Source organism: Athene cunicularia, assembly GCF_003259725.1.
Source record: "Athene cunicularia isolate RWA chromosome 1 unlocalized genomic scaffold, athCun1 chr1_part2, whole genome shotgun sequence".
Lineage (NCBI taxonomy): Eukaryota > Metazoa > Chordata > Aves > Strigiformes > Strigidae > Athene > Athene cunicularia.
Window position 1 is genome coordinate 75,804,335 of NW_020799092.1, and position 21,025 is coordinate 75,825,359.

At 41.5% G+C, this 21,025-nt stretch overlaps 1 protein-coding gene across 3 annotated transcripts; it reads right to left on the reverse strand.

The window, feature by feature from the left end:
- Window positions 1-291: 291 nt before the first annotated feature.
- Window positions 292-20,924, reverse strand: PRPF18 (pre-mRNA processing factor 18). Of its 3 annotated transcripts, XM_026841097.1 has the most exons (12): window positions 20,842-20,924; window positions 19,708-19,785; window positions 19,556-19,582; window positions 16,673-16,777; window positions 14,878-14,991; window positions 12,966-13,112; window positions 11,177-11,245; window positions 10,006-10,146; window positions 9,456-9,527; window positions 6,833-6,988; window positions 3,678-3,776; window positions 292-3,359 (listed from the first exon to the last, which is right to left on the reverse strand). In XM_026841097.1, exons 1-11 carry the CDS (start codon window positions 20,905-20,907, stop codon window positions 3,696-3,698), a joined length of 1,056 nt encoding a protein of 351 aa, XP_026696898.1. In that variant the 5' UTR covers window positions 20,908-20,924; the 3' UTR covers window positions 292-3,359; window positions 3,678-3,695. The 3 variants fall into 3 exon arrangements, with proteins under 3 accessions (XP_026696898.1, XP_026696897.1, XP_026696899.1); XM_026841096.1 differs by having other exon boundaries at window positions 292-3,776; XM_026841098.1 differs by lacking the exon at window positions 19,556-19,582 and having other exon boundaries at window positions 292-3,776.
- Window positions 20,925-21,025: the final 101 nt, after the last annotated feature.

Below are 21,025 nucleotides of genomic sequence, written 5' to 3' on the forward strand. Positions count from 1 at the left end.
CACAGTGGCGGCAGTTTCGAGCAGCCACACGCTCTACACCTGGGACCTGCCCGCACTTCTCGGTGCCCAGCGTACTGGCTTCCTGTCCTTTCCGTTTGTTGCCACTGTCCGGGGAGCTCTTTCCACCCCAGCATCTCTTGTATCATCCACCCGGTCCCTCCCGCACCCTGGGGAGCCGCCTGTGATGCCACCCCCGAGCCAGGAGGCCACCAGCATCACTGCCTGGGGGACAGCCTGGTGTAAGAAATCCCCAAAAGGCTTTGCGATGGGACAAAACAACAATTAAATTGGTCAGATATCCCCCAAACTCTCAGACTTGGGCTCAGATATATCACCGGGGGCTCTGACACTGCCCCAGGCACCTCCTCAAGCCCTACAACACATCAGGAGCAGTTTTCATGACAGCCTGCTCCAGACCTGATACCAGCACCGACACCCTTGCGCCAGCCCTCTTAGAGGGCACCGGGCCCTCACTCCCCAGGTTCAGGAGCCAGGGCACTCCCCTGCCCGAGAAGTGAAGCCATTTACATGTCTACCAGGGTCATTCTTTGGGCAAGGCTGGATCTGTAAGAAGAGAATTCTATGGCAGCGAGCAGGAGAGGAACGCAGCTCCTCCATCAAAATAAACTGACCCCACATACATCTACCCCAAGAGCCTTTCCAGCAGTATAGACAAATAGCAAGAAATTAAACGCATTTAAGTACCTTTGGGCATGATAACACCAACACAAAACAGGTATCACAGGCTCTGAGAGGACCACCTCACACAGCCCCTTCCACCGCCAGGCCAGGGAAGGGGTCAGGGGCTGCAACAAACGACCAGGGAAACCGAAGTCCAAAAAACACTCCAGACATTACTACAGTGAACACATGACTTCATCCTAAGGCTACAAGTCTTTGGATTCCGTGGAGTTATTTCTGCCTAACGCAAGAATTATCAGAAATAGACATCTGGAGAAGCCCAGAGGGAAAAGTCTAAATCACTAAACTGAAACATACCCTCCCCACAAAAACTGTCAAGCAGCATGACAGCTGCACCACACCCACTCGTACCTAAACTGGACTCGGGTGGGTTTTGGATTTTTTTTTTTTTTGGCTAAAAAGCATTATTAACTATTTGATCATGGTCTGGTAGCTGTAATTTGGGGACATCCAGCTGCAAAGAGCCTCAAACCTCTGATGAGAAGCAGCTGCCGTAACAGTGTCCCCCCACCTCACGATCCCCCCGAGGACCAAAGCCGGCTCTGACGTGCCGGACAGCTGGAAGCTCTTACACAGATATGCCGTGAGAAAGTGCTGCTCAGTTCCTCAGCTCCCCGTGCAGCGCCATTCCACGAATTGCAAGGGGATAAAGTTCTTCCGTCATGGGATTCATTCAGGCAAGGCAGCTGTATTTCAGGGACTGTCAGCAAGGAGGCACATTGCTTAAATTACATTCTTTAAAACCTGATCAGACTAAAACATTCCAACCTCAAATTCACATCCTTACAGGAAGCGCATCCCCACTCAAACCAGTACTCAGGGTACCATTAAACTCGCCTCAATAATTAGCTCTAAAGCAGGAGGGAAAAAAAAAAAAAATCTATCTAATACTATTACAGATGCCCTGAAGACTCCAACTCCCCCTAAAGCAGACGTTACAATGTTCCTGAAGCCATTTCCCTGGCTACTCACTTGCATCGCTTTCCAGGGAAATTATAGCTCTTCTGAACGAGGGACAATATTGTCCCTCAATTATTTAAGAGTTCAAAACCAGGGTCAGGACTAAGATTTAGAAACAGCTCAGGAAATCATCTAGGTGGGGAGAGGGATAAAATTGCGGTGTTATGTTTCCTGTTGTACTAACAGTTCCAAAGAATATCTCTATAAAGCACTGCAAAAAAAATCAGCAGACACCACTGTTAATGAAACTCTTCCGTGCTCTTGACATCTGCCCAGCTTCTCCCTGCAAATCCCCATCTATTCCCCAAAGGCCCCTCCCTAAGCACTGCTTTGGTCTCATCAGCCTCATTTTTATTACTTCTAAACTGTTTAAGCTCTTGACATTTTCCGGGGTCAGACACTCCAGACTGAAAAACTCCTGTGTCCCAAGAGGCACTTCAGAATCTGGAGTCTCTATAAGAACCTGAAGTTCCTGAGGACACTCCTCCAAACTCACTGCCAGCACAAATCCCCCCCAGCATGTCTCACTGTGCCACGGGACACTGAATACCCACGGGAGACAGGCAACTCCTTCAGACGAGGGCACCAGTTCCTGCCCCACGCTTCCAGTCGAGGTGAGGACTTGGACAAACCAATACACTGAAATACTGACCCATTTCTTCAGGAAGTGGCTCTGCTCACACCGTACCAGGCCTACCACGGCCGCAGCTCGAAGGTTACAAGTCCAGGATGCCCACAAGCACCAGAGGTACCACAAGACCTGCTGCCTCACAGGGGCACCACAGGATACCAGATTCAAATACCTGCCCGAGTCCAACCCCCAGCAGCCAGGACCAGACCCTCCCCTCTCCACTGACCGCACAGAAAAAGCTTCTCCAGAGGCAGAGGAGGGGGCGCTGTATCGGCTCTAATGGATCTGTGGGGCCAGACAGATGCGAGGTCTGGATTCTCACAGATGTGGGCAGAGGCAGTTACTAGCAGCCACTGCAACAGTCAGTGATTTGTTTCAAGCTTCACCATAGGTCCTAGAAAGGTCTCCTTAAGAGAAGTAGCTGTTTAATACTGTTGCAGAGGTACTGCTGTTCTTGTAATTAAAAAAGCAGCACAATATTTCAGCCTAAGACTTTGAATCTGCACCATTAAGAAAGTTTCAACATTTCACTGTTTAAGCAGAATTACACATCACCGTTTCTGTGCATTCCCTCACCATTCCCAGTCAAGACACACAATGGTAAAGATTTATGGCTGCTAGAAATACTGTTCGTGGTCATGGGAGGTCCTAATTATTTTCTCTGCAATGCCCAGCAGACTGAAATTTTCTCCAGATGTATAAAAATGGGATTTGAAAGCCTCAAGAGCCATAAGATTACTTCCCCCAAGCCCCAAAGGCTTATATTAAAAATGTTGTTACCAAAAAACACCCACAAAAGCCAAATCAGATGCATTCAAGATCAAAAACTCTTTGCACTAAAGCTAGCTGTACTTTTCAGCTGAAACATATATACACTTTTTTATTTTTCCTCTCCTGATAAATACCACATGAAAGATTAGCCAATAAAGTCTTTATATTTACAGAAAAAAAACAAGATTCACATTCAACTGCTTCCCTCTAATCATCTCCCCACATCGGTCTCCAATGGGAAAGCAGCCAAAAAAGTTCCACGTGTACTCCTTGCAGGGCTGAGTCTCACCTAAAATTTTAAGATATGGGAAACAGTTCAGTCTGTATGCTTGCCTGAATAACAAACTGAAATAAAAGCAAGGATCATGTTCACTGTCCCCTGGTCATAATCCCTTAAAATAAAAACCCCTCTGTTGTATATTGTATGTGCTCAGCATAAAGCATAGATTTAAAAAGAAATCTAAATAAATGTGGCTTGTAAAAAGAAAGCTGTAGAAAATCTACTGCTTTATGCTTTTTCGCACAGCCCACCCTAGGTTCCTGTTGGCGTTTAAGCACAAACTCTGTCTCTTCAATCCTCTCTGGGTGTTGAAGATCAAAATATGAGTCACACCTTGGACACTGCAGAGCCTCATAAAGCGTTGTACTCCACGCATTTCGACGGGTCTGTTGGGAAGTGCTTCTGGCAAATGGTCATGAGCCTCTTCAGCCCCTAGGAATTAACAAAACAAGGACAATTCTGTAATAAAACTGCAGCCGTCAAACAAACTTAACAGTCTGCAGTATTTTTAAGCTTCACAAGAAGAATTCAAGACAAACGGATGCTATTTTGAGTTGGTTTTTCTTTAATTTGGTTAGTTTTCCAGTTTTTAAGTTTTATGAACCTTTGTGCTGCGAAGTGATGAGTTATCTCCAATATTAGAGGAGTCTGTGTCATAACCAAAGTGACCACAGATTCAGTCCCCCATGACAGATTCATAGCGAAGGATCACAGTAATGCTTTAATCCCTCTTCACCATCGCAGGAGAAAACAATACTACCACAAGAAAAGATATTTAAAAGAAAACTGAGTATTAAAAGCCATTTTATGGAACAAAAAGAAATTTCTGACACCAAAGCAAGCTGCACAGCTACAAGAACTGAACAATTTTCCTGGAAGAGAGATGCCATTCCTCCCCATGGTGGCACCACACCTGACCTACACCATGGAGGCAAACTGAAATAATCAAGAAGAAAGGCAGAATGTCAACTTTTCAGTTCAAGACATCAATTGCTGAAATCCTGTGATAATTTTCTTTCACATCATGCATAAAAGTCTAAAAAAGAAAGCAAACTGCTGTGGTGGTAGCAGAATTTAGAAGTGACATTGTAGTCTAAGATGGCAGTCCTGTGCCTGTCATTAGATACTCATCATGGAAGGCAGGGAAGAAGGGAAGGGGAAGAAGGGAAAAACGATTCAACAGATGATGCTTTGGCCTTTTCAATGAAGGCCAGGGCAGGAAAATATGTCCTAGCACCATAATGACTCCTTGTTTGGGATGTTATGATCCCAGGTTCACTGTAAATCAGAAACATGTTAGCTTGATGTAACTGCTGAAGCACAGACAATATTCTGTGCTCCAGTCTGAATCAGACTAGCTAAGACCTGATATTTACAACCAGCACAGAGAACGTACATGTTTAAAGCCAAATTTGTCTTGGCACTTCAGTAAGGTGTGTAATTCAGAAGCACAGATACGAAATTCACAGTGGGAAGATGAACATGAAGATTTCCTTGACCAGATGTAGACTCAGAAGCAGAGAAGGGACAAACCACAGAACTCATATACAGCAGAGGCTCTCAACCCGTGGTTGGGAACCCCTGTGGGGCCACAATGTCATCACAGGGGCTCCTCAAAGGCTTAAACAGGGGTTGGGAATGTCCAGCCCAGAAACATTTAGTCTGTCCCACGGCAAGCACCGTGTCTCCTTTTCCCACAGCCCCCTCCACTCGATGCTCCTCTCATACTCAAGCCCCGCCTCCACCTCCCCCTGCCTGCCCTGACACACTCGTGTATTTGGTGCTAGTATAGTTGGTGGGATTCACTTTAACTAGGCAGTTTTTCTGCTAAAGACACTTTCTTAACCCAATGACCCTCTTTAAGGACACAATGGGGCTGACGTCTGTTCCTCCAAGTGGTGGCCCTGGACCCGTAAACAAAAATATATGGTGACTGAACACAGACAAACAAGGGGGAAGGTGAGAGAATTGTAAAAACTTGTCATCAATTTTAATGTAAAAATTGGCAGCAAATTCAGAATTAGGATGTCAAATTACCATAAAATGGGCCATCTGAGCAAGAAGAGTGTTGATATTAAATTCATATGGAATCATTACTGTAAAGATAGTATAATAGGGAGTGTGTGCATTCACAGATTAACTTATTTCCCCTTCTCTTTGAATTTGAAGACCCTTCATGAGAAAATTGAAATAAGTATTTGATGCAGTCTAGTGCTTTAAATCCTGAATTAAGTCTTGGTAGTCCACAGCCACAAAAGGTATTTAAAGGGGGTCTGTTGTGAAGGAAAGGTTGAGAACCCCTGATATACATTGCATCTTCCACAAGGTATGTTAAGAGAGCAAGCAACACTACAGAGTAGAGATCTTTCTGCTAGAAGAGTGGCAACTGGACACATTGGCTAATTATTCACCAAAATTGGAGAAACAGCATTATGGCCATGCTGAGGCCCACACCAATCTTCCTTCAGAGTCCAAATCACTTTTTTAACATAGACTAACAAAAAAATTTAGTTTAACATAAGCTATTTCATCCATTAAATATTTCCACTAACTGGAGCCTGGCTCTGAAGATGCATAATCCACATGCCAGTTTTCACCTTTGATTTGTTGGCTCTGTAAGTGTCTGGAGCTCCCTCCAACTTCACAATATTTTCTCAGGTTATGATATTAAAAACTACAGTTGAAGAGAAACCAAAGGTTGTATTTGTACATAATATAAAGAGACATAAAGAGATAAAGAGACTCAGTACAGAATAGGAAGTTGCATCTTGCAAGCAATCTGCTTGGAGACATCTGCAGAGGTTGAAAAGCAATGGGAGTCCTTCTGCTGCAGCAGGAAGACATTTATGTAAACCTCCTCTGCCAGAAGCTCTGAGCTCCACGATGCTGCTCTGGAGGCTTCAGAGTTAAGCCAGAAGGTCTTTATCTCAATGAAACTGCAACTGGGTAGAGGCAAATACATTTAACAATACAAGGAGAGAAGACTTGTTTCCTCAGATTTGTCCACCCGCTACACTGAAAGGTCAAAGAGAAATACCACTGCCACTAATTCCACAATCAAAAGTTCACAACATGAGTATGAAGAGGCATAGGAGGAACTAAACCTGGAATTTTGAGCCCACACCATTAAACATGTTTGAAAAATGAATGCATTTATCTAGTTGCAGAAATAGTCAGGACTGTATTTCATGCACGTTGTTAAAACCATGAGTTAAGCAGGGGAGGAACTCAGAGGATTAAAGCATGTCTTCACAGCTACTTTGGTGTTCATACAAGACCATAATAGTTAAGATGCAGAAAAATCCATTAGATTGTTCCTAGTCCAGCACTGAAAAGCCTTCAGGTCCAGGATGAGCTTGATCCAAACTAAGGCAACTGTTCACTTCCAGGACCTTTTTATCACATCACCGGTAACTGTGAAACCAATATTTCTCAAAGATCCCCTAACTTCAAAAGCAAATCTGATGAATTTCCAAAATTAACCTTACCTGAATATACTTCCTTTGAGTTTCGTCATTGAGAACGTGGGCCACGTGCTTGGAGAAAATCTTTTCACGACCCGTTCGAGCGTGGATGCCAACCATAGTGACACCGATGGGCCAGGGAGCGTTTCCAATAGCCATCTGAAGATAGGCATCGTTTGCCTGAAGGAGTACAGTGCACACACAATTAGCAAAACCCAAAGGGCATCAGAAAGCAAAGCATTTTTGCATTGCCAGATAACCACCTCATATTCCAGTCTCTCTGAACCAGGTTTCATTGCACAATATTAACCAATTTTACAACACACCTTCCTAATATGATTTCTGTTTCTGCTGAACCTTGAGGGAAGCAAGGACAAGCATTCTGGCTTGTACTAGAAATAGTGTGACCAGCAGAAGCAGGGAGGTGACAGTCCCCCTGTGCTCTGCACTTTACCTATAGGGTGATGAAAGAAAGCCCTGCATAAGGCAGTCTAATATTGATTAAAATTGAAGTTTTCTGGGACTACTTTCAATTCAGCCTTCTCACATTCCCGTAAGCTTTTCTGCTGTAATCCCCTCTACAACCCTTGCCGTTTTGGTTGCAGATTAGACCAGGGAGACCGACTTAAGCACATTCCACTGCAGGCCCACGTCATGTGTGCAGGTCACACAGTATGCAGGAACGTGCTGGGGCCTGACAGCTATCGGGGGAAGAAGTGAGCTTCCAATGAGGCTGAGAACCAGCTCCCTAAAGAACTGGGTTAAATAAGCACATTTGTAACAATGTTTACAAACAGACCAGTAGCAGCAGTAAATTAATCTGAAATTTCCCAGTCCAGATAGCAGATCCCATTTCTTATCATAAAGCTGTACCAGACAACATCCCTGAGGGATAAAACTTGAAGGGAAAATGAATAGAAATTAAGACAGAAAGAAGTATAGAGCTTAAAAAAACCCCATGAGAACTGAGAACCAGGAAGCGAGGGGAACAGACATGTACATGCAATTAGAGAAACAGCTTCAGTGAGGACTTGGAGCAGGACATTCCACCACTGTTAGCGAGCAGCTACAAGACTCACTGATAAACTCAGTTCATTTATCATCTCCCACTTAAGAGACTAAACAATAAGAAGTGGCAATCATGACCAGTGGGTGTAGTTTCTTCCCAACTGGCACTGAGCAATCTGAGAGGTGAATAATGAACAAGGCAGGGGGCGCAGACAGAACTGAGTGAACCGGTAGAACGGACTTAATCTTCACCTACATAAGGCAGAATCTGAACAGTCTTAGTCAAATATCTACTTGCTGACTCAAATATAGTTTTGTGATGAAACACAGCATGTGAACATGCAATTAAAGACCCTTCCTGGACTGTCACAACAGGGTCAATTAAGGTTGAGTGGACAACTTGCATTCTGGCATTTGCCTACTGTCACATGTTCATTCCAAAATTAAAATCTTTTGACCATTTCATCTAACAAAGCAGTAAGAATTTGTGACTGATGGTATTCACTAGGCTGTACAAAGCAAAAAAGCACAGAAGACAACAGCAAAGTGTCTCTTAGGAAGCAAAATGGAAAAGGATATGAGTATCTTTAAAAGCACAAGGCTCATGAGCCTAATTTTTTAAAAAAAATAAAACTTCCAAGCGTGTACTCAACCCCCCCCTCAAATCAGTCTATGAAGTTTACATAAAGCCAAGCACCTCCGGGAGAGAGGAGCACAGCTGACTAACCCCTGAGACAGACCACAGCCCTGCACACTCACTGCTTTGTTTAGGAAGGCATCAGAAAGGGAATTTCAGCATAATGATGATGACCAAAATCAGAAAAACGCCCCAAAACAAAACCCCCCACTATGATAAATCGCACACTTTTAGATCTACTGTCAAATTATTTGGATTAAACTTGCCTTAGACTGTTTAAAGTTTTTTCAATAACAAAAGCAGGTTCGCTTGCTTACTCGACAAATTAACCCAAGTCCTCACAAGAAAAAGAAATACTAGAAATTTAAAAGGAAAACACGGCTCAATTTCCTCTGCATACACAAGTTGCTTAAGCAAATGCTATCGGTATTTGAGTTTCGCTTCTGAAAGCAGCTACAAACAAAACCTAACACTGCCTTTGATCTTCTGTGCCAAAATACTTCTGCCTCCTCCAGTAAGCAGACTTTGTCCAAAAAAAATTTCATTAACTTACCTCAACCTAACCGGGCCACCTAATGTGAGCATACCAAAGAAAAAGAACAGTGTCTCATATTCAATAACTCAGTTCATCTCAATTAATTCCTAATTAATTAATCAACATCCTATTACTATTAATTCAGCACCTTCGTTTAACCTTATAATATCAGGTTTCCCATACAGGATTCCTCTGCAACTTAATATAACCATCTCTTAGAAAAATTCTCTTTGTGCTTGCAAAGCTCTGCAGTTTCACCAATCTCAAGAGATCTCCTGACAAGCTGCAGATCAAACAGTACCTGGAGCCTAACCTTTAACAGCCATTTTTCATTTTGTTAGAATATACGTTGTGTGTACTTCCATCTATGTATCTTCAAAATGCAAAATGGGAAACGTTGAAGTAATAAACTCAATCTATTAGAACCAGACAGCCTGAACATGCCAGAAGAGTGCAAATAAACATACCTTCACATATTCTCTTTGCAACATGAATTTAATAATATCCGTTATTGATTCTTTGATGTCTGCAGGAAGTGTCTACAGGAGAAGAGAAGGGGGGGGGGGGAAAGACATCTTTACTTCAGAACAGCAGCTCATGAAAATCATCCTACTCAGCATTTATTCAAAGTTCAGCACCTACCCTAGCTTGGGGACTTTAACAACGGAAAACATCTTTGTTATTTAGATGAAGGCTCTGAAGCAAGAGAGATTAAGTGGTTACACCTAGCAGCTAGTGGCAAAACATAATCCCAACTCTCTACGTTTTCAACCCAGTGAACAGGTGATAATACAGCAACACCTGGAAAAGCAACAGGGAGGCAGAAAAATCCACTGGTCAAGATACAAAAGTCAAAACGGGGAATCATAGGCTCTCAACACAGAAACCCTGACCGAGTCATCCTCTCTTCTTCAGTGAAAATAGCATTACCTTAGGAAAGGGCACTAACTACTGGGTACTTTGAAAGCAGAAGTTCAAGTGAGCCTGACAGGATAATGACATTGAAAAGTGATTCACCCTTTTCCGAAGTTTTCTGAAGAGTGGCCTCAGGTACGATTCTGTCTGCTTTTGAGTGGCACTGTTCAGCTTCCCTTGTACTCCCCGCTTCACGTAGTCTTCTCTGGCATTCAGCTCCTTAGCCCAAACTCCAAGCAGAAACTGTACAAGAACAAGCAACTTTATGTCATAGTGCCATCTAGTGGCTTCCTCGGCAAAACATATGGGAGCAGTGATTTAAGCCAACCAAGGCAAAATGAGGTTTTTGGAGAAATCTGAGTTAAGACGACACCTCGTTCAGAAGGACAGGCAAGGACAGATAGGAACAACCCTCCCATCATAAAAACATGCAGGCGAGGGGGCAGCATGTATCTAAAGGTGTGTACAGAAAACCTCAAGGAAACAACAGTGTTCCTAAGTAGAAGATGCTGATGTTTCAGGGCAATTGTTGTGAAAGACCCTAAGGAATGGTAAAGATCACAGTAAAAATTCAACACACCAGAAGGAAAACATGTCAAATGTACCTTCTCTCCACCTGAAAAACAATTTTGAGCTTTCTCTGACTGCCCAGCCCAAACTATATTAAAATGGGAATCTATCTTATATACACAAATGAAGGCTTCAGCTCTTGCTGTGACTTCTGATCATCACAACAGTTTCACAGGAACCAGCTGACTCAAATGAGAGGCAATACAGGCTTCTTGCCAGGAAACAAGGAAACAGTTTTCTACTATCCACTTGAACCTGTTTCCTTAGCAAAGTCAGTGGACTTCCTTTAAAATTCTCTGATTTCACATAACAGTACCTGATGATATTCCATTTCAGCTTGCACTGTTCCTGGGGAAGGGAGGCAGAGACTCCTCAGAAATTTTTTATGCCACAGTTGTACACAGAAGCAACTACATACAACTGCCTCAACTGTTATATGGTAATCAAAACCATATTTATTTTGTCTGGAAAAGCCCAACCAGATTTTGAAGAACACTCCTCTCCCAACAGCTCTTGCCCAGCTCTAGAAGTCACTATTGTGACTAACCAAGGCTGTGGAGTGCCAAGCATTTAAAAAAACCCCACATCTTAAGCATAACATGTGAGTTTTTCCTCTCCAAGCAGTTGAAACCATCCCTTCTATTCACAAAATGTGATAGTAATACGACACAGCTACAGAACAACCAATCTATCAGTCTGTTACCTTCAAGAACTTTGTTATGATGTCCATATCATAGTGATCATCACCCCGTCCTAAGGATTCTCCCAAAGCCTAGAACAGAAGAAGAAAAGACAATTATTTCCACATTGTCTAGAAGTCTGCCACCACCAGCACAGCAGAAAACATGATTCACTGCATCATGAACTGTAATAAACTGCACCAGTAATCCAAAACACTAGTTAGGAAGTGGAGTGAAACAGCTATATATGCTACTAAAATTCATTAATCTATTAAAAACATTTAAGGCAAAAAGTCAGTATGATTATTTCTGAAAAGTCAATGCAACAGTAATTTTTCATTTATGAACTACTAACCTATTGGCATAATCAGCAGCTGTCTCACAGCACTGTATTAAAGGGAACTGTGGATGCACTGCATTTTTTGAGATCCCCAAAGCCATCAATTAATTTATTTCAACTCTGACATACTGAGGCCTTTTACCATTTCATATAATTCTAACTCTGAAATTGAGGGAACAAATCTAAAAAAAAACCCAAACACAACAAAAAAACACAAAAAAACTCCCAGCAGTATGTTCCAATACTTCAGCCTCCTGCCAAAACCTCGAAGCTGTTAATACTAACAGCAATTTTTAGAAACATTTTCCAGTAGGTATAGTTGGACTTAGAAATTATTTCTATCGCCCTCACATTTCCAAACTGAGTTTTATTTAAAAATATCTCCTAGATTTGGAAGCCAATACAGCATAAGCTTCATGCTCAAGGGAATGTAGTTAGTAGCATAAAATTAAGACTGCAGTGTCTTCAAACTTTTCAAAATAAGTTTGCTTTCATTGCTGAAACCAAGCCTGCCCTACTACCCCAAAGAGGGAGTATTTTGAGAACTAACAGATCAATAAAATGCAGCCCCAATACAACTGATGTCCATTCTTCTGGCACTACAGTTATTTTAAACCAGAAGCCCTGATACCCTAACAAAAAAAAAAAAACAAAAAACAAACAAAAAAAACACACCAAAAAACCCAAAGATCATCTCCTAATTATGATGTATTCACTTAAACTTTCAGCTATAAATCAGATTAATTCTTTTGGAGGGATGTTATGAATATTAACTCCTACAAATAGTTATGAAGATTAAGGGTAGAAGTCTTTAAGTTAATGTGCTTTTTCAAAACATCACCCTAAAATGCCAGGTGCTGAATGCATGTCATGGCACTCATTCTCTGCTAACTTACACAAACACCATGGTATTCTGTCAGAACATAGTAGCCATTTGCACTGAAGTGTCTGGGACACATCGTCTCTGCATTTCTTCTATTTCCAGTGATCTGCCTACTTCTGATGTCCACTTCTTTTTTGGTCCTGAATGGTTTTTATATCAAACATTCTTTCTGAGCATCTATTTTTCAGAGTCCATCTTTCTTGCATAGGGAAAATTCACCGGTACTAAGCTTACTATCCTCTCAAATATGCACTGGAAGGCTTCAGAATTTATGATCAGGTAACGTATTTTTATTAAATTCTCTACTTCCAAACCCCTTGCAGAGCGAATCCTAACTGTATCACTTTCTCCACGGGCAACTCCTGCCCCCTTTTTGATGAAGCGTTGTAAACAAAGACCTCTTGAATCTTCATGTCTACTGTAGACACCTATGGGGCAACTCAAGGCTTAGAAACCTAAATTTCCTAAGAGAGCATACTTCAGAATACCTAAGTCAGATGTTGAAAACAAGTTAACTTTGCCTAGACAATTCTGAAGCTCTCACAACAATATACTACATCTAAAATCCCTTAATCTACCCATCACATACTTCCAGTTCTTCAATAGTAGTATTCTCCTCGTGCACTTTCAAGTCATTCTGTGAGTCATCGTCTCCTGCTTCTTGGCCGCCTACAATTTCATTCAGATACTGTTGGTCAATCTTATCCAAAGCAGCCTTCAGGTCATTTCTCAGGCCCTAGAAAAGATAAGAAATTACTAATTTACAAAAGAACTCAAGTAAATAAGAGCAGTTCAATACTATCACTGTGAGCATCCAACTTCCGTTTAAGAAAAGCCAAATTCTGTAAAAACATGCATAAGGGTTTGGCTTTGTTGTCTGAATTCAAACAGAATTCCAAGAACAGTTTCTTGATTGCTTCAGCACTTAAGAAAAAGCAGGTGCATGAACTTCTGCAAAGTTCATACCTATGGAAAATACTCTTTATCATGTTTTCACCAGAAAAGCATGGAGGACTGAATCAACTTCTAAGACTTTCTTCAAGATATTTTCTCCAAGCAGCGCACTGAACCACCCCAAAACAAAGAGAAAACAGACCACAGCCCCATCAGCTCTACAAGTCTTCACATATGCCCTGTAAAAAGCTGTAAATAAGGTATGTACCACTCCTTCAGTACTATCACATAAAATATTTATGTAGTTTCCCTTTATTGCCAATGATTTAAACATAGCAGAAAGGTTTATACAGATTGTTTAAAACCCTCTACTCTAGAATAAGTGATTAAAAAAAAAAGCAGAATCCGCTTCAAGCCATAAAGTTAAGAGCTGCTTTCAAATAGAACAAGAAACTCAGCTTAGACACAGCTACAGGACTTGCATTCTTATCTTGAGACATAAAATACAAAGCTCTACAAAGGACTATGACATTTCTTACCCTAAGAAAAATTCAGACACTCCACTGGGAATAGATATGCACAGTTATTTCCCTTCTTTCATCATCAGACTTGACTGTCTGGACCGTTTCTATTAATCAGTAGTCTAAAAATGTCCAAACCACAAACTGGTCAAAGCGACTATCTACAATTTAAGCAACGTGTGGCAACAGGAGTGACCAAAACATGTAACAAAAATCCAACACAATCCTATTTATGAGCTCACTATTTGCTAATACGCCTACCACTGTTGATGTCACCAAAGGAGAAAGCTTTCACTAGCAGAGGGGTTTTTTAAACCTTCAGATATGTTTATCTTTTTTAAGAAGACGTGAACAGGCAAAGGCTTTCCTTTTCTGAGCATCCCCAGAAAAGCCATTTCAAATAATTCAGTTTGTCATGAATTAGGGACGAAAATCCAAATCATCGCTCTCTTAGCTAGGGTGCAGATTTGGTTAACAGTGAATGCAAAACAAACTCCAATTGCATCTCCACACTTAAGTGACCAATTCTTAAGACAAAATGAATAAATCAGTTAAATATATATATATTTTACTCATTTTCTGAATTAATTGTTACTTTAAAAGGAAGGGGGGAAAATGAAGTTTCTGTAACAAGTTATAGCTCCGGAACCAAGGAATTTGAAAAATTATTTACATACCAGAAAGACAGGATGCAGTCCTCCTTTCACATACCTTTACCTTCTCAGAGATGAGTATAATCACAAACACAGGCTAGTTTTAACAGTAAAGGACTGTCTTCTCTGCTGGTTACAAAGCAGGTGACAGCACAGGCTGGGGTATTACTGACACCTGGAGGCCCCTTGTTCAACTGAAAAGGGCCCAGAAGGTTTCTAGGATTGAACCTAACACAAGGAATTGTAATTGTGCACAGAACCATGACATTTAACACACTTTCTCAGGCAATGAGACAGAGAAAGTATTTCCCTCTGTTATGTACTGCCCCTCCCTCCTGAAAATTAACAGTTACTGAAACTGATCTTCAGTCACTTTTATAGGGCTCGTCACTGGTTATCCCACCACAAGTAAGTAACTGATAGCCAGTCTTACCTTGTTCACTTCAGGTGCGAGAATTTCTATCTTCCTCAGACGTTGAAATGTGTCATAATCTGTTTCTCCAAAGAGCCTGATTGGCTCACCTCTCTCTCGTAACCTCCTGATAACCTGAAAAGAATCAAAGCATTCCCTTACACAAACTCATGAAGGAAGCAAAATGAAATCCAGGACGGATTTATTTACTTTGCTTAGAATAACAAGCTGAGCTGGACTGGAGAGGAAATGGCAATATTTTAAGCAGTAGAAAAATGTTTCAGACACTTTACAATCTAAATATAAAATTCCCACGGTATCTCAGTGAAAGGTCATTCCAAACAGCACTGATCTAAATTTTACATAAATTCCCAAGCTGTTTAGTATAGCCTAACTTCTTCCTGCTCTGACTTGCTCAAGCAGATACACAAAAATCATCCCTCTGGCAAAGCTTAAAAACTGTTTTCAAAAATCACAACGGAACTTGATGATAATCTCTCTCACCTATCTGTCCAGTACAGTAAAAATACTCCCTAACTAGGCTGCAGGTTGTCCCAGCACATCTGCAAGACTGATTTGCTGGAAATTCTTAAGCTTTGGTAAATATTAAGTCCCATAATCTAACGTTATAGTCATTTTAAAACTACATATAAGCGAGGTATAATATCCTCCTCCTTTGACTGATTTGCAGTTATGGGCAGAGTCAAAAACTGAACTTTATTCTCCCGATTCCTTATCTCATGCATCGTTTCTAAATCTCTTTATACTTCCCATTATTCATTTAGTGTACCAAGCAATAGGCTTATTGAGCTATAAATCACCACGCAATATTTTGGTGATCAAGAGAAGGGCTTACACTTCATTTCATGCCATCACTTCATTATACCAACAGACTGGCTGGACAAGAAGACACTAAATCAACTGAGACATTCATCCGTTTATTCAGTTCAAGTGTCTTGCTATACGTTGGCATTTGACTCGCAAATGTATCACAAAACCAGGGATGGCTAGAGTGCTGGCACAGGAACACCTAAACCTCAACCAAAACACGAGCCCAAGTAGATCCACAGCAGGGAGACATGACACAGGACATACAGATCAAACCTCAAACCAAACACAAAACCAGCATCCCACATTAGAAGTCCTGTGATACTCTACTGTTTTTCACAGCAAGTGTATCCTACAAAATTAAGGGGACATATGACATCCCTGGATGATCTCAGCTGTAAATGTCAGTACTTCCAAAATTAGAATTTATTTTGTACTTCTGAACTTCTTGCTTCTCTTCTGCTTTGAGGTATAGAATTGTTTGTAAACTCACATTCACACAGGTATTTTTATCCTTAGAAAGGACAAAGAACACACCAGCTGCTCTGGCTTCAGGAATTTTTCTTCCAGAAGTCAAGGTGAACTTCCAAAACTTAAGTTTCTCAATTTGGGTTCAGAGCAGTGAGCTACAAAGAAAGGAAGCTGAGGGAAAAAATCTTGCAAAAAGTCAGCACGCCACCTTCAGTATTATCCAAGAATCAGGGTACTACTTTAGAAGTCATCTGAAAGAGCTGTAAAATGTTATAGAGGACTGTGCAAATCCATATGGCAAAGAAGCTCTACCCATCTCTATCTCCCTATGCATTCAACTGGACAGCAGATCCTTGATGAGCAAAGATCACTAATTATTCACTGTAAAAATGGAGGCTTATTATTTAATACAAACTGCCACAGAAAATACAGTTCACTAGAAAAAACGGCCCTAACAAGAAATTTCAGATGCATTTGCTGTAAACTTAAGTGGTCTGTTGATGAAGACAGATTTTACCTCCTGTCTGGAAAGGGTCATTGGTAACTTTTCTTCTGCCAGTTCAAGTTCCAGCACTGGATTTGATGAAGTCAGTGGTTTCTCCTCCTCCTCTTGCTGTTGTACCTACATTTAACAGGCATAATTACTAATGTGCCCATGGAAATAAACCCATATCTTGACAGTAGTGTAGAAACACAGGAACACTAGAACACAAATTGTAATATGACAAAATAAAGTTTTAGTTCTGTAGCTTTTATTGTCTAGAATTGAATTTCACAGAACAATAAAAGTTTTTTAAAGTACCGGTATTTAACTAACAGTTCTGCATGTTGCAGGACGCAGTCTCGACAGCAAAGGGAAAGGACAATTGCTAAAGTTTGGCAATCACTTCAGCAGGCAGATGTCAGCACCGGTGCCAAAAATAGCAAATCCACCCCTCTGCCTGTTGATTCCTGCTCCTGCTCTATCCTCCTTACCCATGCAAACGCATTTGCATTGCTATGTGATGAATCAGATGGGGGAAATCATTCAAACAGAAAATAATCTGGCAAACAGAAAGACAGGTACTCTTCCCAGCCCATTTAACCTCCTCATCCAGCTCACCAGGCATAGCACATCCATGGACACAAGGGCAGAAATAAAAACGCAACGGCAGGGAGAGAGTGGGGCTGCTTCTTTCGGTGGCAGTGTCAGCTTAAAATGTTTACTATCTACAGCTTCAGTGAGCTGAGTACAATTAGCAGTGATCCATGGCTTCTGCTGGCTTTTGAGATGTGCTTGTTAAAGGTAACACATCTTTCTTGCAGGTTACAAAAAAAAAAAAAAAAAAAAAAAAAAAAAAAAAAAAAGAGATAGCTACAACTCCTCATAGGGAGAGGATCTCATCAACAACTCCTCTTAACCTAAAAGAAGGTCCCTGAATCAAACAGAGCTTTCCTCCTTCATTACTAAATATTTTAATAATGCAAAGCAACTCTGATCAAAGTAACTTTGAGACAGTAGTCTTGTAACTACAGTTCCCTTTATAAGCTCAATTTGACACTTCTGACAGCATGAGAAAGATGACTGTTGGTAATATTCCTGTAATAGGGAAACATTTCCAGTACTCACATCTTGTTTTTTCCTAGATTCCTTATTAGAATTTATTTTCTTTCCGTAGTTTCTAAAAGGGAAATGCTCCACTTAATCCTACAGCACCCTGTAGCATGCTCCGTGCACAGGCAGGACACTGTCATTTCCAGTCCGTATTCGGGTTGATCAGTTGCATGAATGTACTAGACAGATTTTTTGAAAGAAGCTTTTCTATTTTTTCAGGTCAATGTGCCAGTCTTGCATTCAGATGTCAGTATGACTCCATGTGCATTAAGAATCCAACCCAGTGGCTCCAGCTATAGGATTCAGCCACAAAATCTATATTCAATGCTATACTAGCAAACACAAAAATCAATCCTACAACCACAGGTGTTTGGAACAAGCAAGGGAAGGACATCAGCGCTTAACACATAAAGGGAGGGGAAAAATAAAACTTCCATCAGTGCAGGAAAGGGAGAATTGACAGGGACAGAAAATATGGAAGAACTGTGTAAATATATATAAAGAAATACACTCCCATGGCAGAAGGATACGTACAAATTTTAACTTACAAAACATTCTTGAAATCATAAAGAGACAGCAGCATTGGGGGAAAGGATTTGATCCATTCTGTCAGCTGGACTCCAAGTTACAAGTGAAATCGTTACCACAGTTATTTTAGTTTCAGTGCTTTCTTTTTCAAGCAAGTCAAATTATTACAACTCATTAAGTCTAAGCAAAGCAAACACACACCTGAATTTAAAAAGAAATCAGTCTATATTCTACATCTTATTAACACAGTAAAGATCAAATGCAGAAATCTGGGAGGCTCTGAAAAGGTACTAAATTTAACAAAGCAACTTATTTTAAAACCATTTTCAGGATAACATTTCAAACCAAAACAGGTGCTGCAGCAGCACAGATAACGGCAATTTAACCACCATGTAAGGTTCTGAAGAACTCAAGATAATGCTCAAAGAGTATCACATGGTCATTTCAACTTGCAAGAGTGAATGGATTCACAGAACACTCTCTCATGACTACATGCTGCATTTGGCATTGATATTCAAATATTGTATAAAGAGATCAAGGTTTCAGAATAAGTCACTAACTGGGTGAAGTTCAGTTGAAAACAAAGCTCCTATATGTGTCCAGTAACAGCAAACAAGATTACGAGCTTCTATCTTCCACAAGGGAATGCACACCCCGTCCCGTACACATATAATCAGGCAGGCAGGCAGACGCACACACTGGTAAGAGAAAACAACGTTCTTTCCATTTCAGTAAACTGTTTCTCTGACACCGTTACAAGGCAAATAAAGCCTTCCAGATCACTCATTTGTTTCAAAATGTGCTCTATGTTACCAATCGTTTTCTAACATTTTGCCAGCAAGAAAACAAATGCTGTTGTTGCACTCTCAATGCTGGCTGGTCGATGGCCAAAAACCAAATACAAATAGACACAGTATGAAAGTTGGCAGATCTTTTTAATAGGTGCCCACGCTATACTGATTTCTTTTGAACATTCTGACAAGACCGTGAAAGTTATCCAAATTCATCAATTTTTTAATCAATAATTTACCTAAAATTATCCAAATATATCAAATTTTTTTCCGATGGGGGGGAGGTGAGGAGGTGGCTGTATCAGATCCAGTGTTCATGCCTAACAGCACAATTTAAAAAGAAAGACAAGCTTTAACCCCAAGCCACTTCATGCTTTCCACAAAAAATTAAATAAAAGAAATAAAAGCCAAACCATAACACAGACATAAGTAGCTGTATATCATGCATATCTTTTCCTGCATTGAAAATGGGTTTGGAAACTCATACCTCTCCAGGTGGCTTCTCATTTACAGGCTAATGTATAACATTAACAAATTGAACAAAGAACAACAATTATCATTAACAACATTTATACTGTTGATAATAAAATGTAGACTTCAAAGTAAGCATACATATTCCTGGCAGAAGAATTACCATACCTTGTAGCCGCATCTCTGAAAGTAGGCCTCCTCTTCTTTTTTAGCTAACTCACTGCGTTTAAAATATTTCTTACTTCCCTAAAAGAGAGGAAAACTGTTAAGAGTTTAGTTTCACATACTTGGGCAAAAATGGCTCAAACTTCCTTACTTGTTTTGGTGAATTCACCTACATCCTTTCATAGAGATGGCTACATTGTCCTGAAAAGGGAACTAGTTGGAAGCACCTCTGAAAATCAGCAATATACAGTAACTTTGCAGCACATACATAAGCAGACTCAAAAGTACGTTGTGTTCACCAGCACTTTAAAAAAACATGTTCTTTTTCATGTAAGGCCACAGTACTCGTTAGCCTAAAGCTGCGGTTCAGACATACACAAGGTCCAGGTTGGAGCACAGAGAAGTTGTTTAAACGTATCATACAAAACATTCTATTTTACACTAAATCAGAGCATTTTGTAAGCTTGCTTGGTGCACCTATGTAGAAATATGTTTGATGAGACCTTCCACACAGATAACTGCTGGCCAACTGAGGCCACCCTGAACCATTTCCCTTGATAAGTATTACTACTTCTTCATACTTTGCTGGCCTGACCACAAACATCCTCTGCTCCCAGCTCCCCACTTAAAGCACTAACGCCAAAATCAGAACTCAGACATTCACGAAAGCACTCTGCTTTACTGTGGGTGTTTTTAAGCTAACACACTCGGCACACACGCACCCCTCTGTAAGCCTACTATGACTAGGAACAGAACACAGCAGGGCTAAGGAAAGGGAACCGCAGATCGCTCACCAAACGCCGCACAGATTTCTCTCATTCCTCCGTGCCTGAAAGAAATAACTAAGCCAGCTCCTAAAGGCGCACAGCAAGGCCCTGAAACAAGGCCCTACTTCTGCGCTCTCAATTTTCCGGTGCCCCAAACTCTTCCGGACTCCTTCCGATGCCATCCTGGGCCACTCACGCTCCTCTTCCCCAGTCCTGGACTGGACCGACCCCACCCCGGGCAGCTCCGGATCCCCTTTCCCGAGGCCCTGTCCCCGGCCGCTTCCTCTCCCCTTCGTCGGACCCATCCCGGGCCGCCCTCCCCTGGCCCCCACCCAGGAGGGCCCCTGGGCTCCATCTCAGCCGCCCTCACCCCTACGAGCTCCTTGTCCTCCAACTGCCGCCGCTTCCGGCTGATCTCCTGCCTCAGGACGTCCATGGCCGCCGCCGCCGGAAGTGACGAACCAAAACAACGACGTCACTTCCGGAAGGCCGCCCCGGCAACCGGCCCGCGTGGCCGCGCGCGCTCCCGGCGCCCCCTGGTGGCGGGGAGGAGG

Bases quoted from the DNA above. Each gene is read 5' to 3' on its own strand.
- PRPF18 (XM_026841097.1), bottom strand. From the start codon at position 20,907: ATGGACGTCCTGAGGCAGGAGATCAGCCGGAAGCGGCGGCAGTTGGAG. The intron at 19,583-19,707 runs GTATGGTAATTC...GTTATACATTAG, and splicing joins TTCAGAGATGCGGCTACAAG to CCTGTAAATGAGAAGCCACC. The intron at 14,992-16,672 runs GTAAAATCTGTC...GATTCTTTTCAG, and splicing joins TGACCCTTTCCAGACAGGAG to GTTATCAGGAGGTTACGAGA.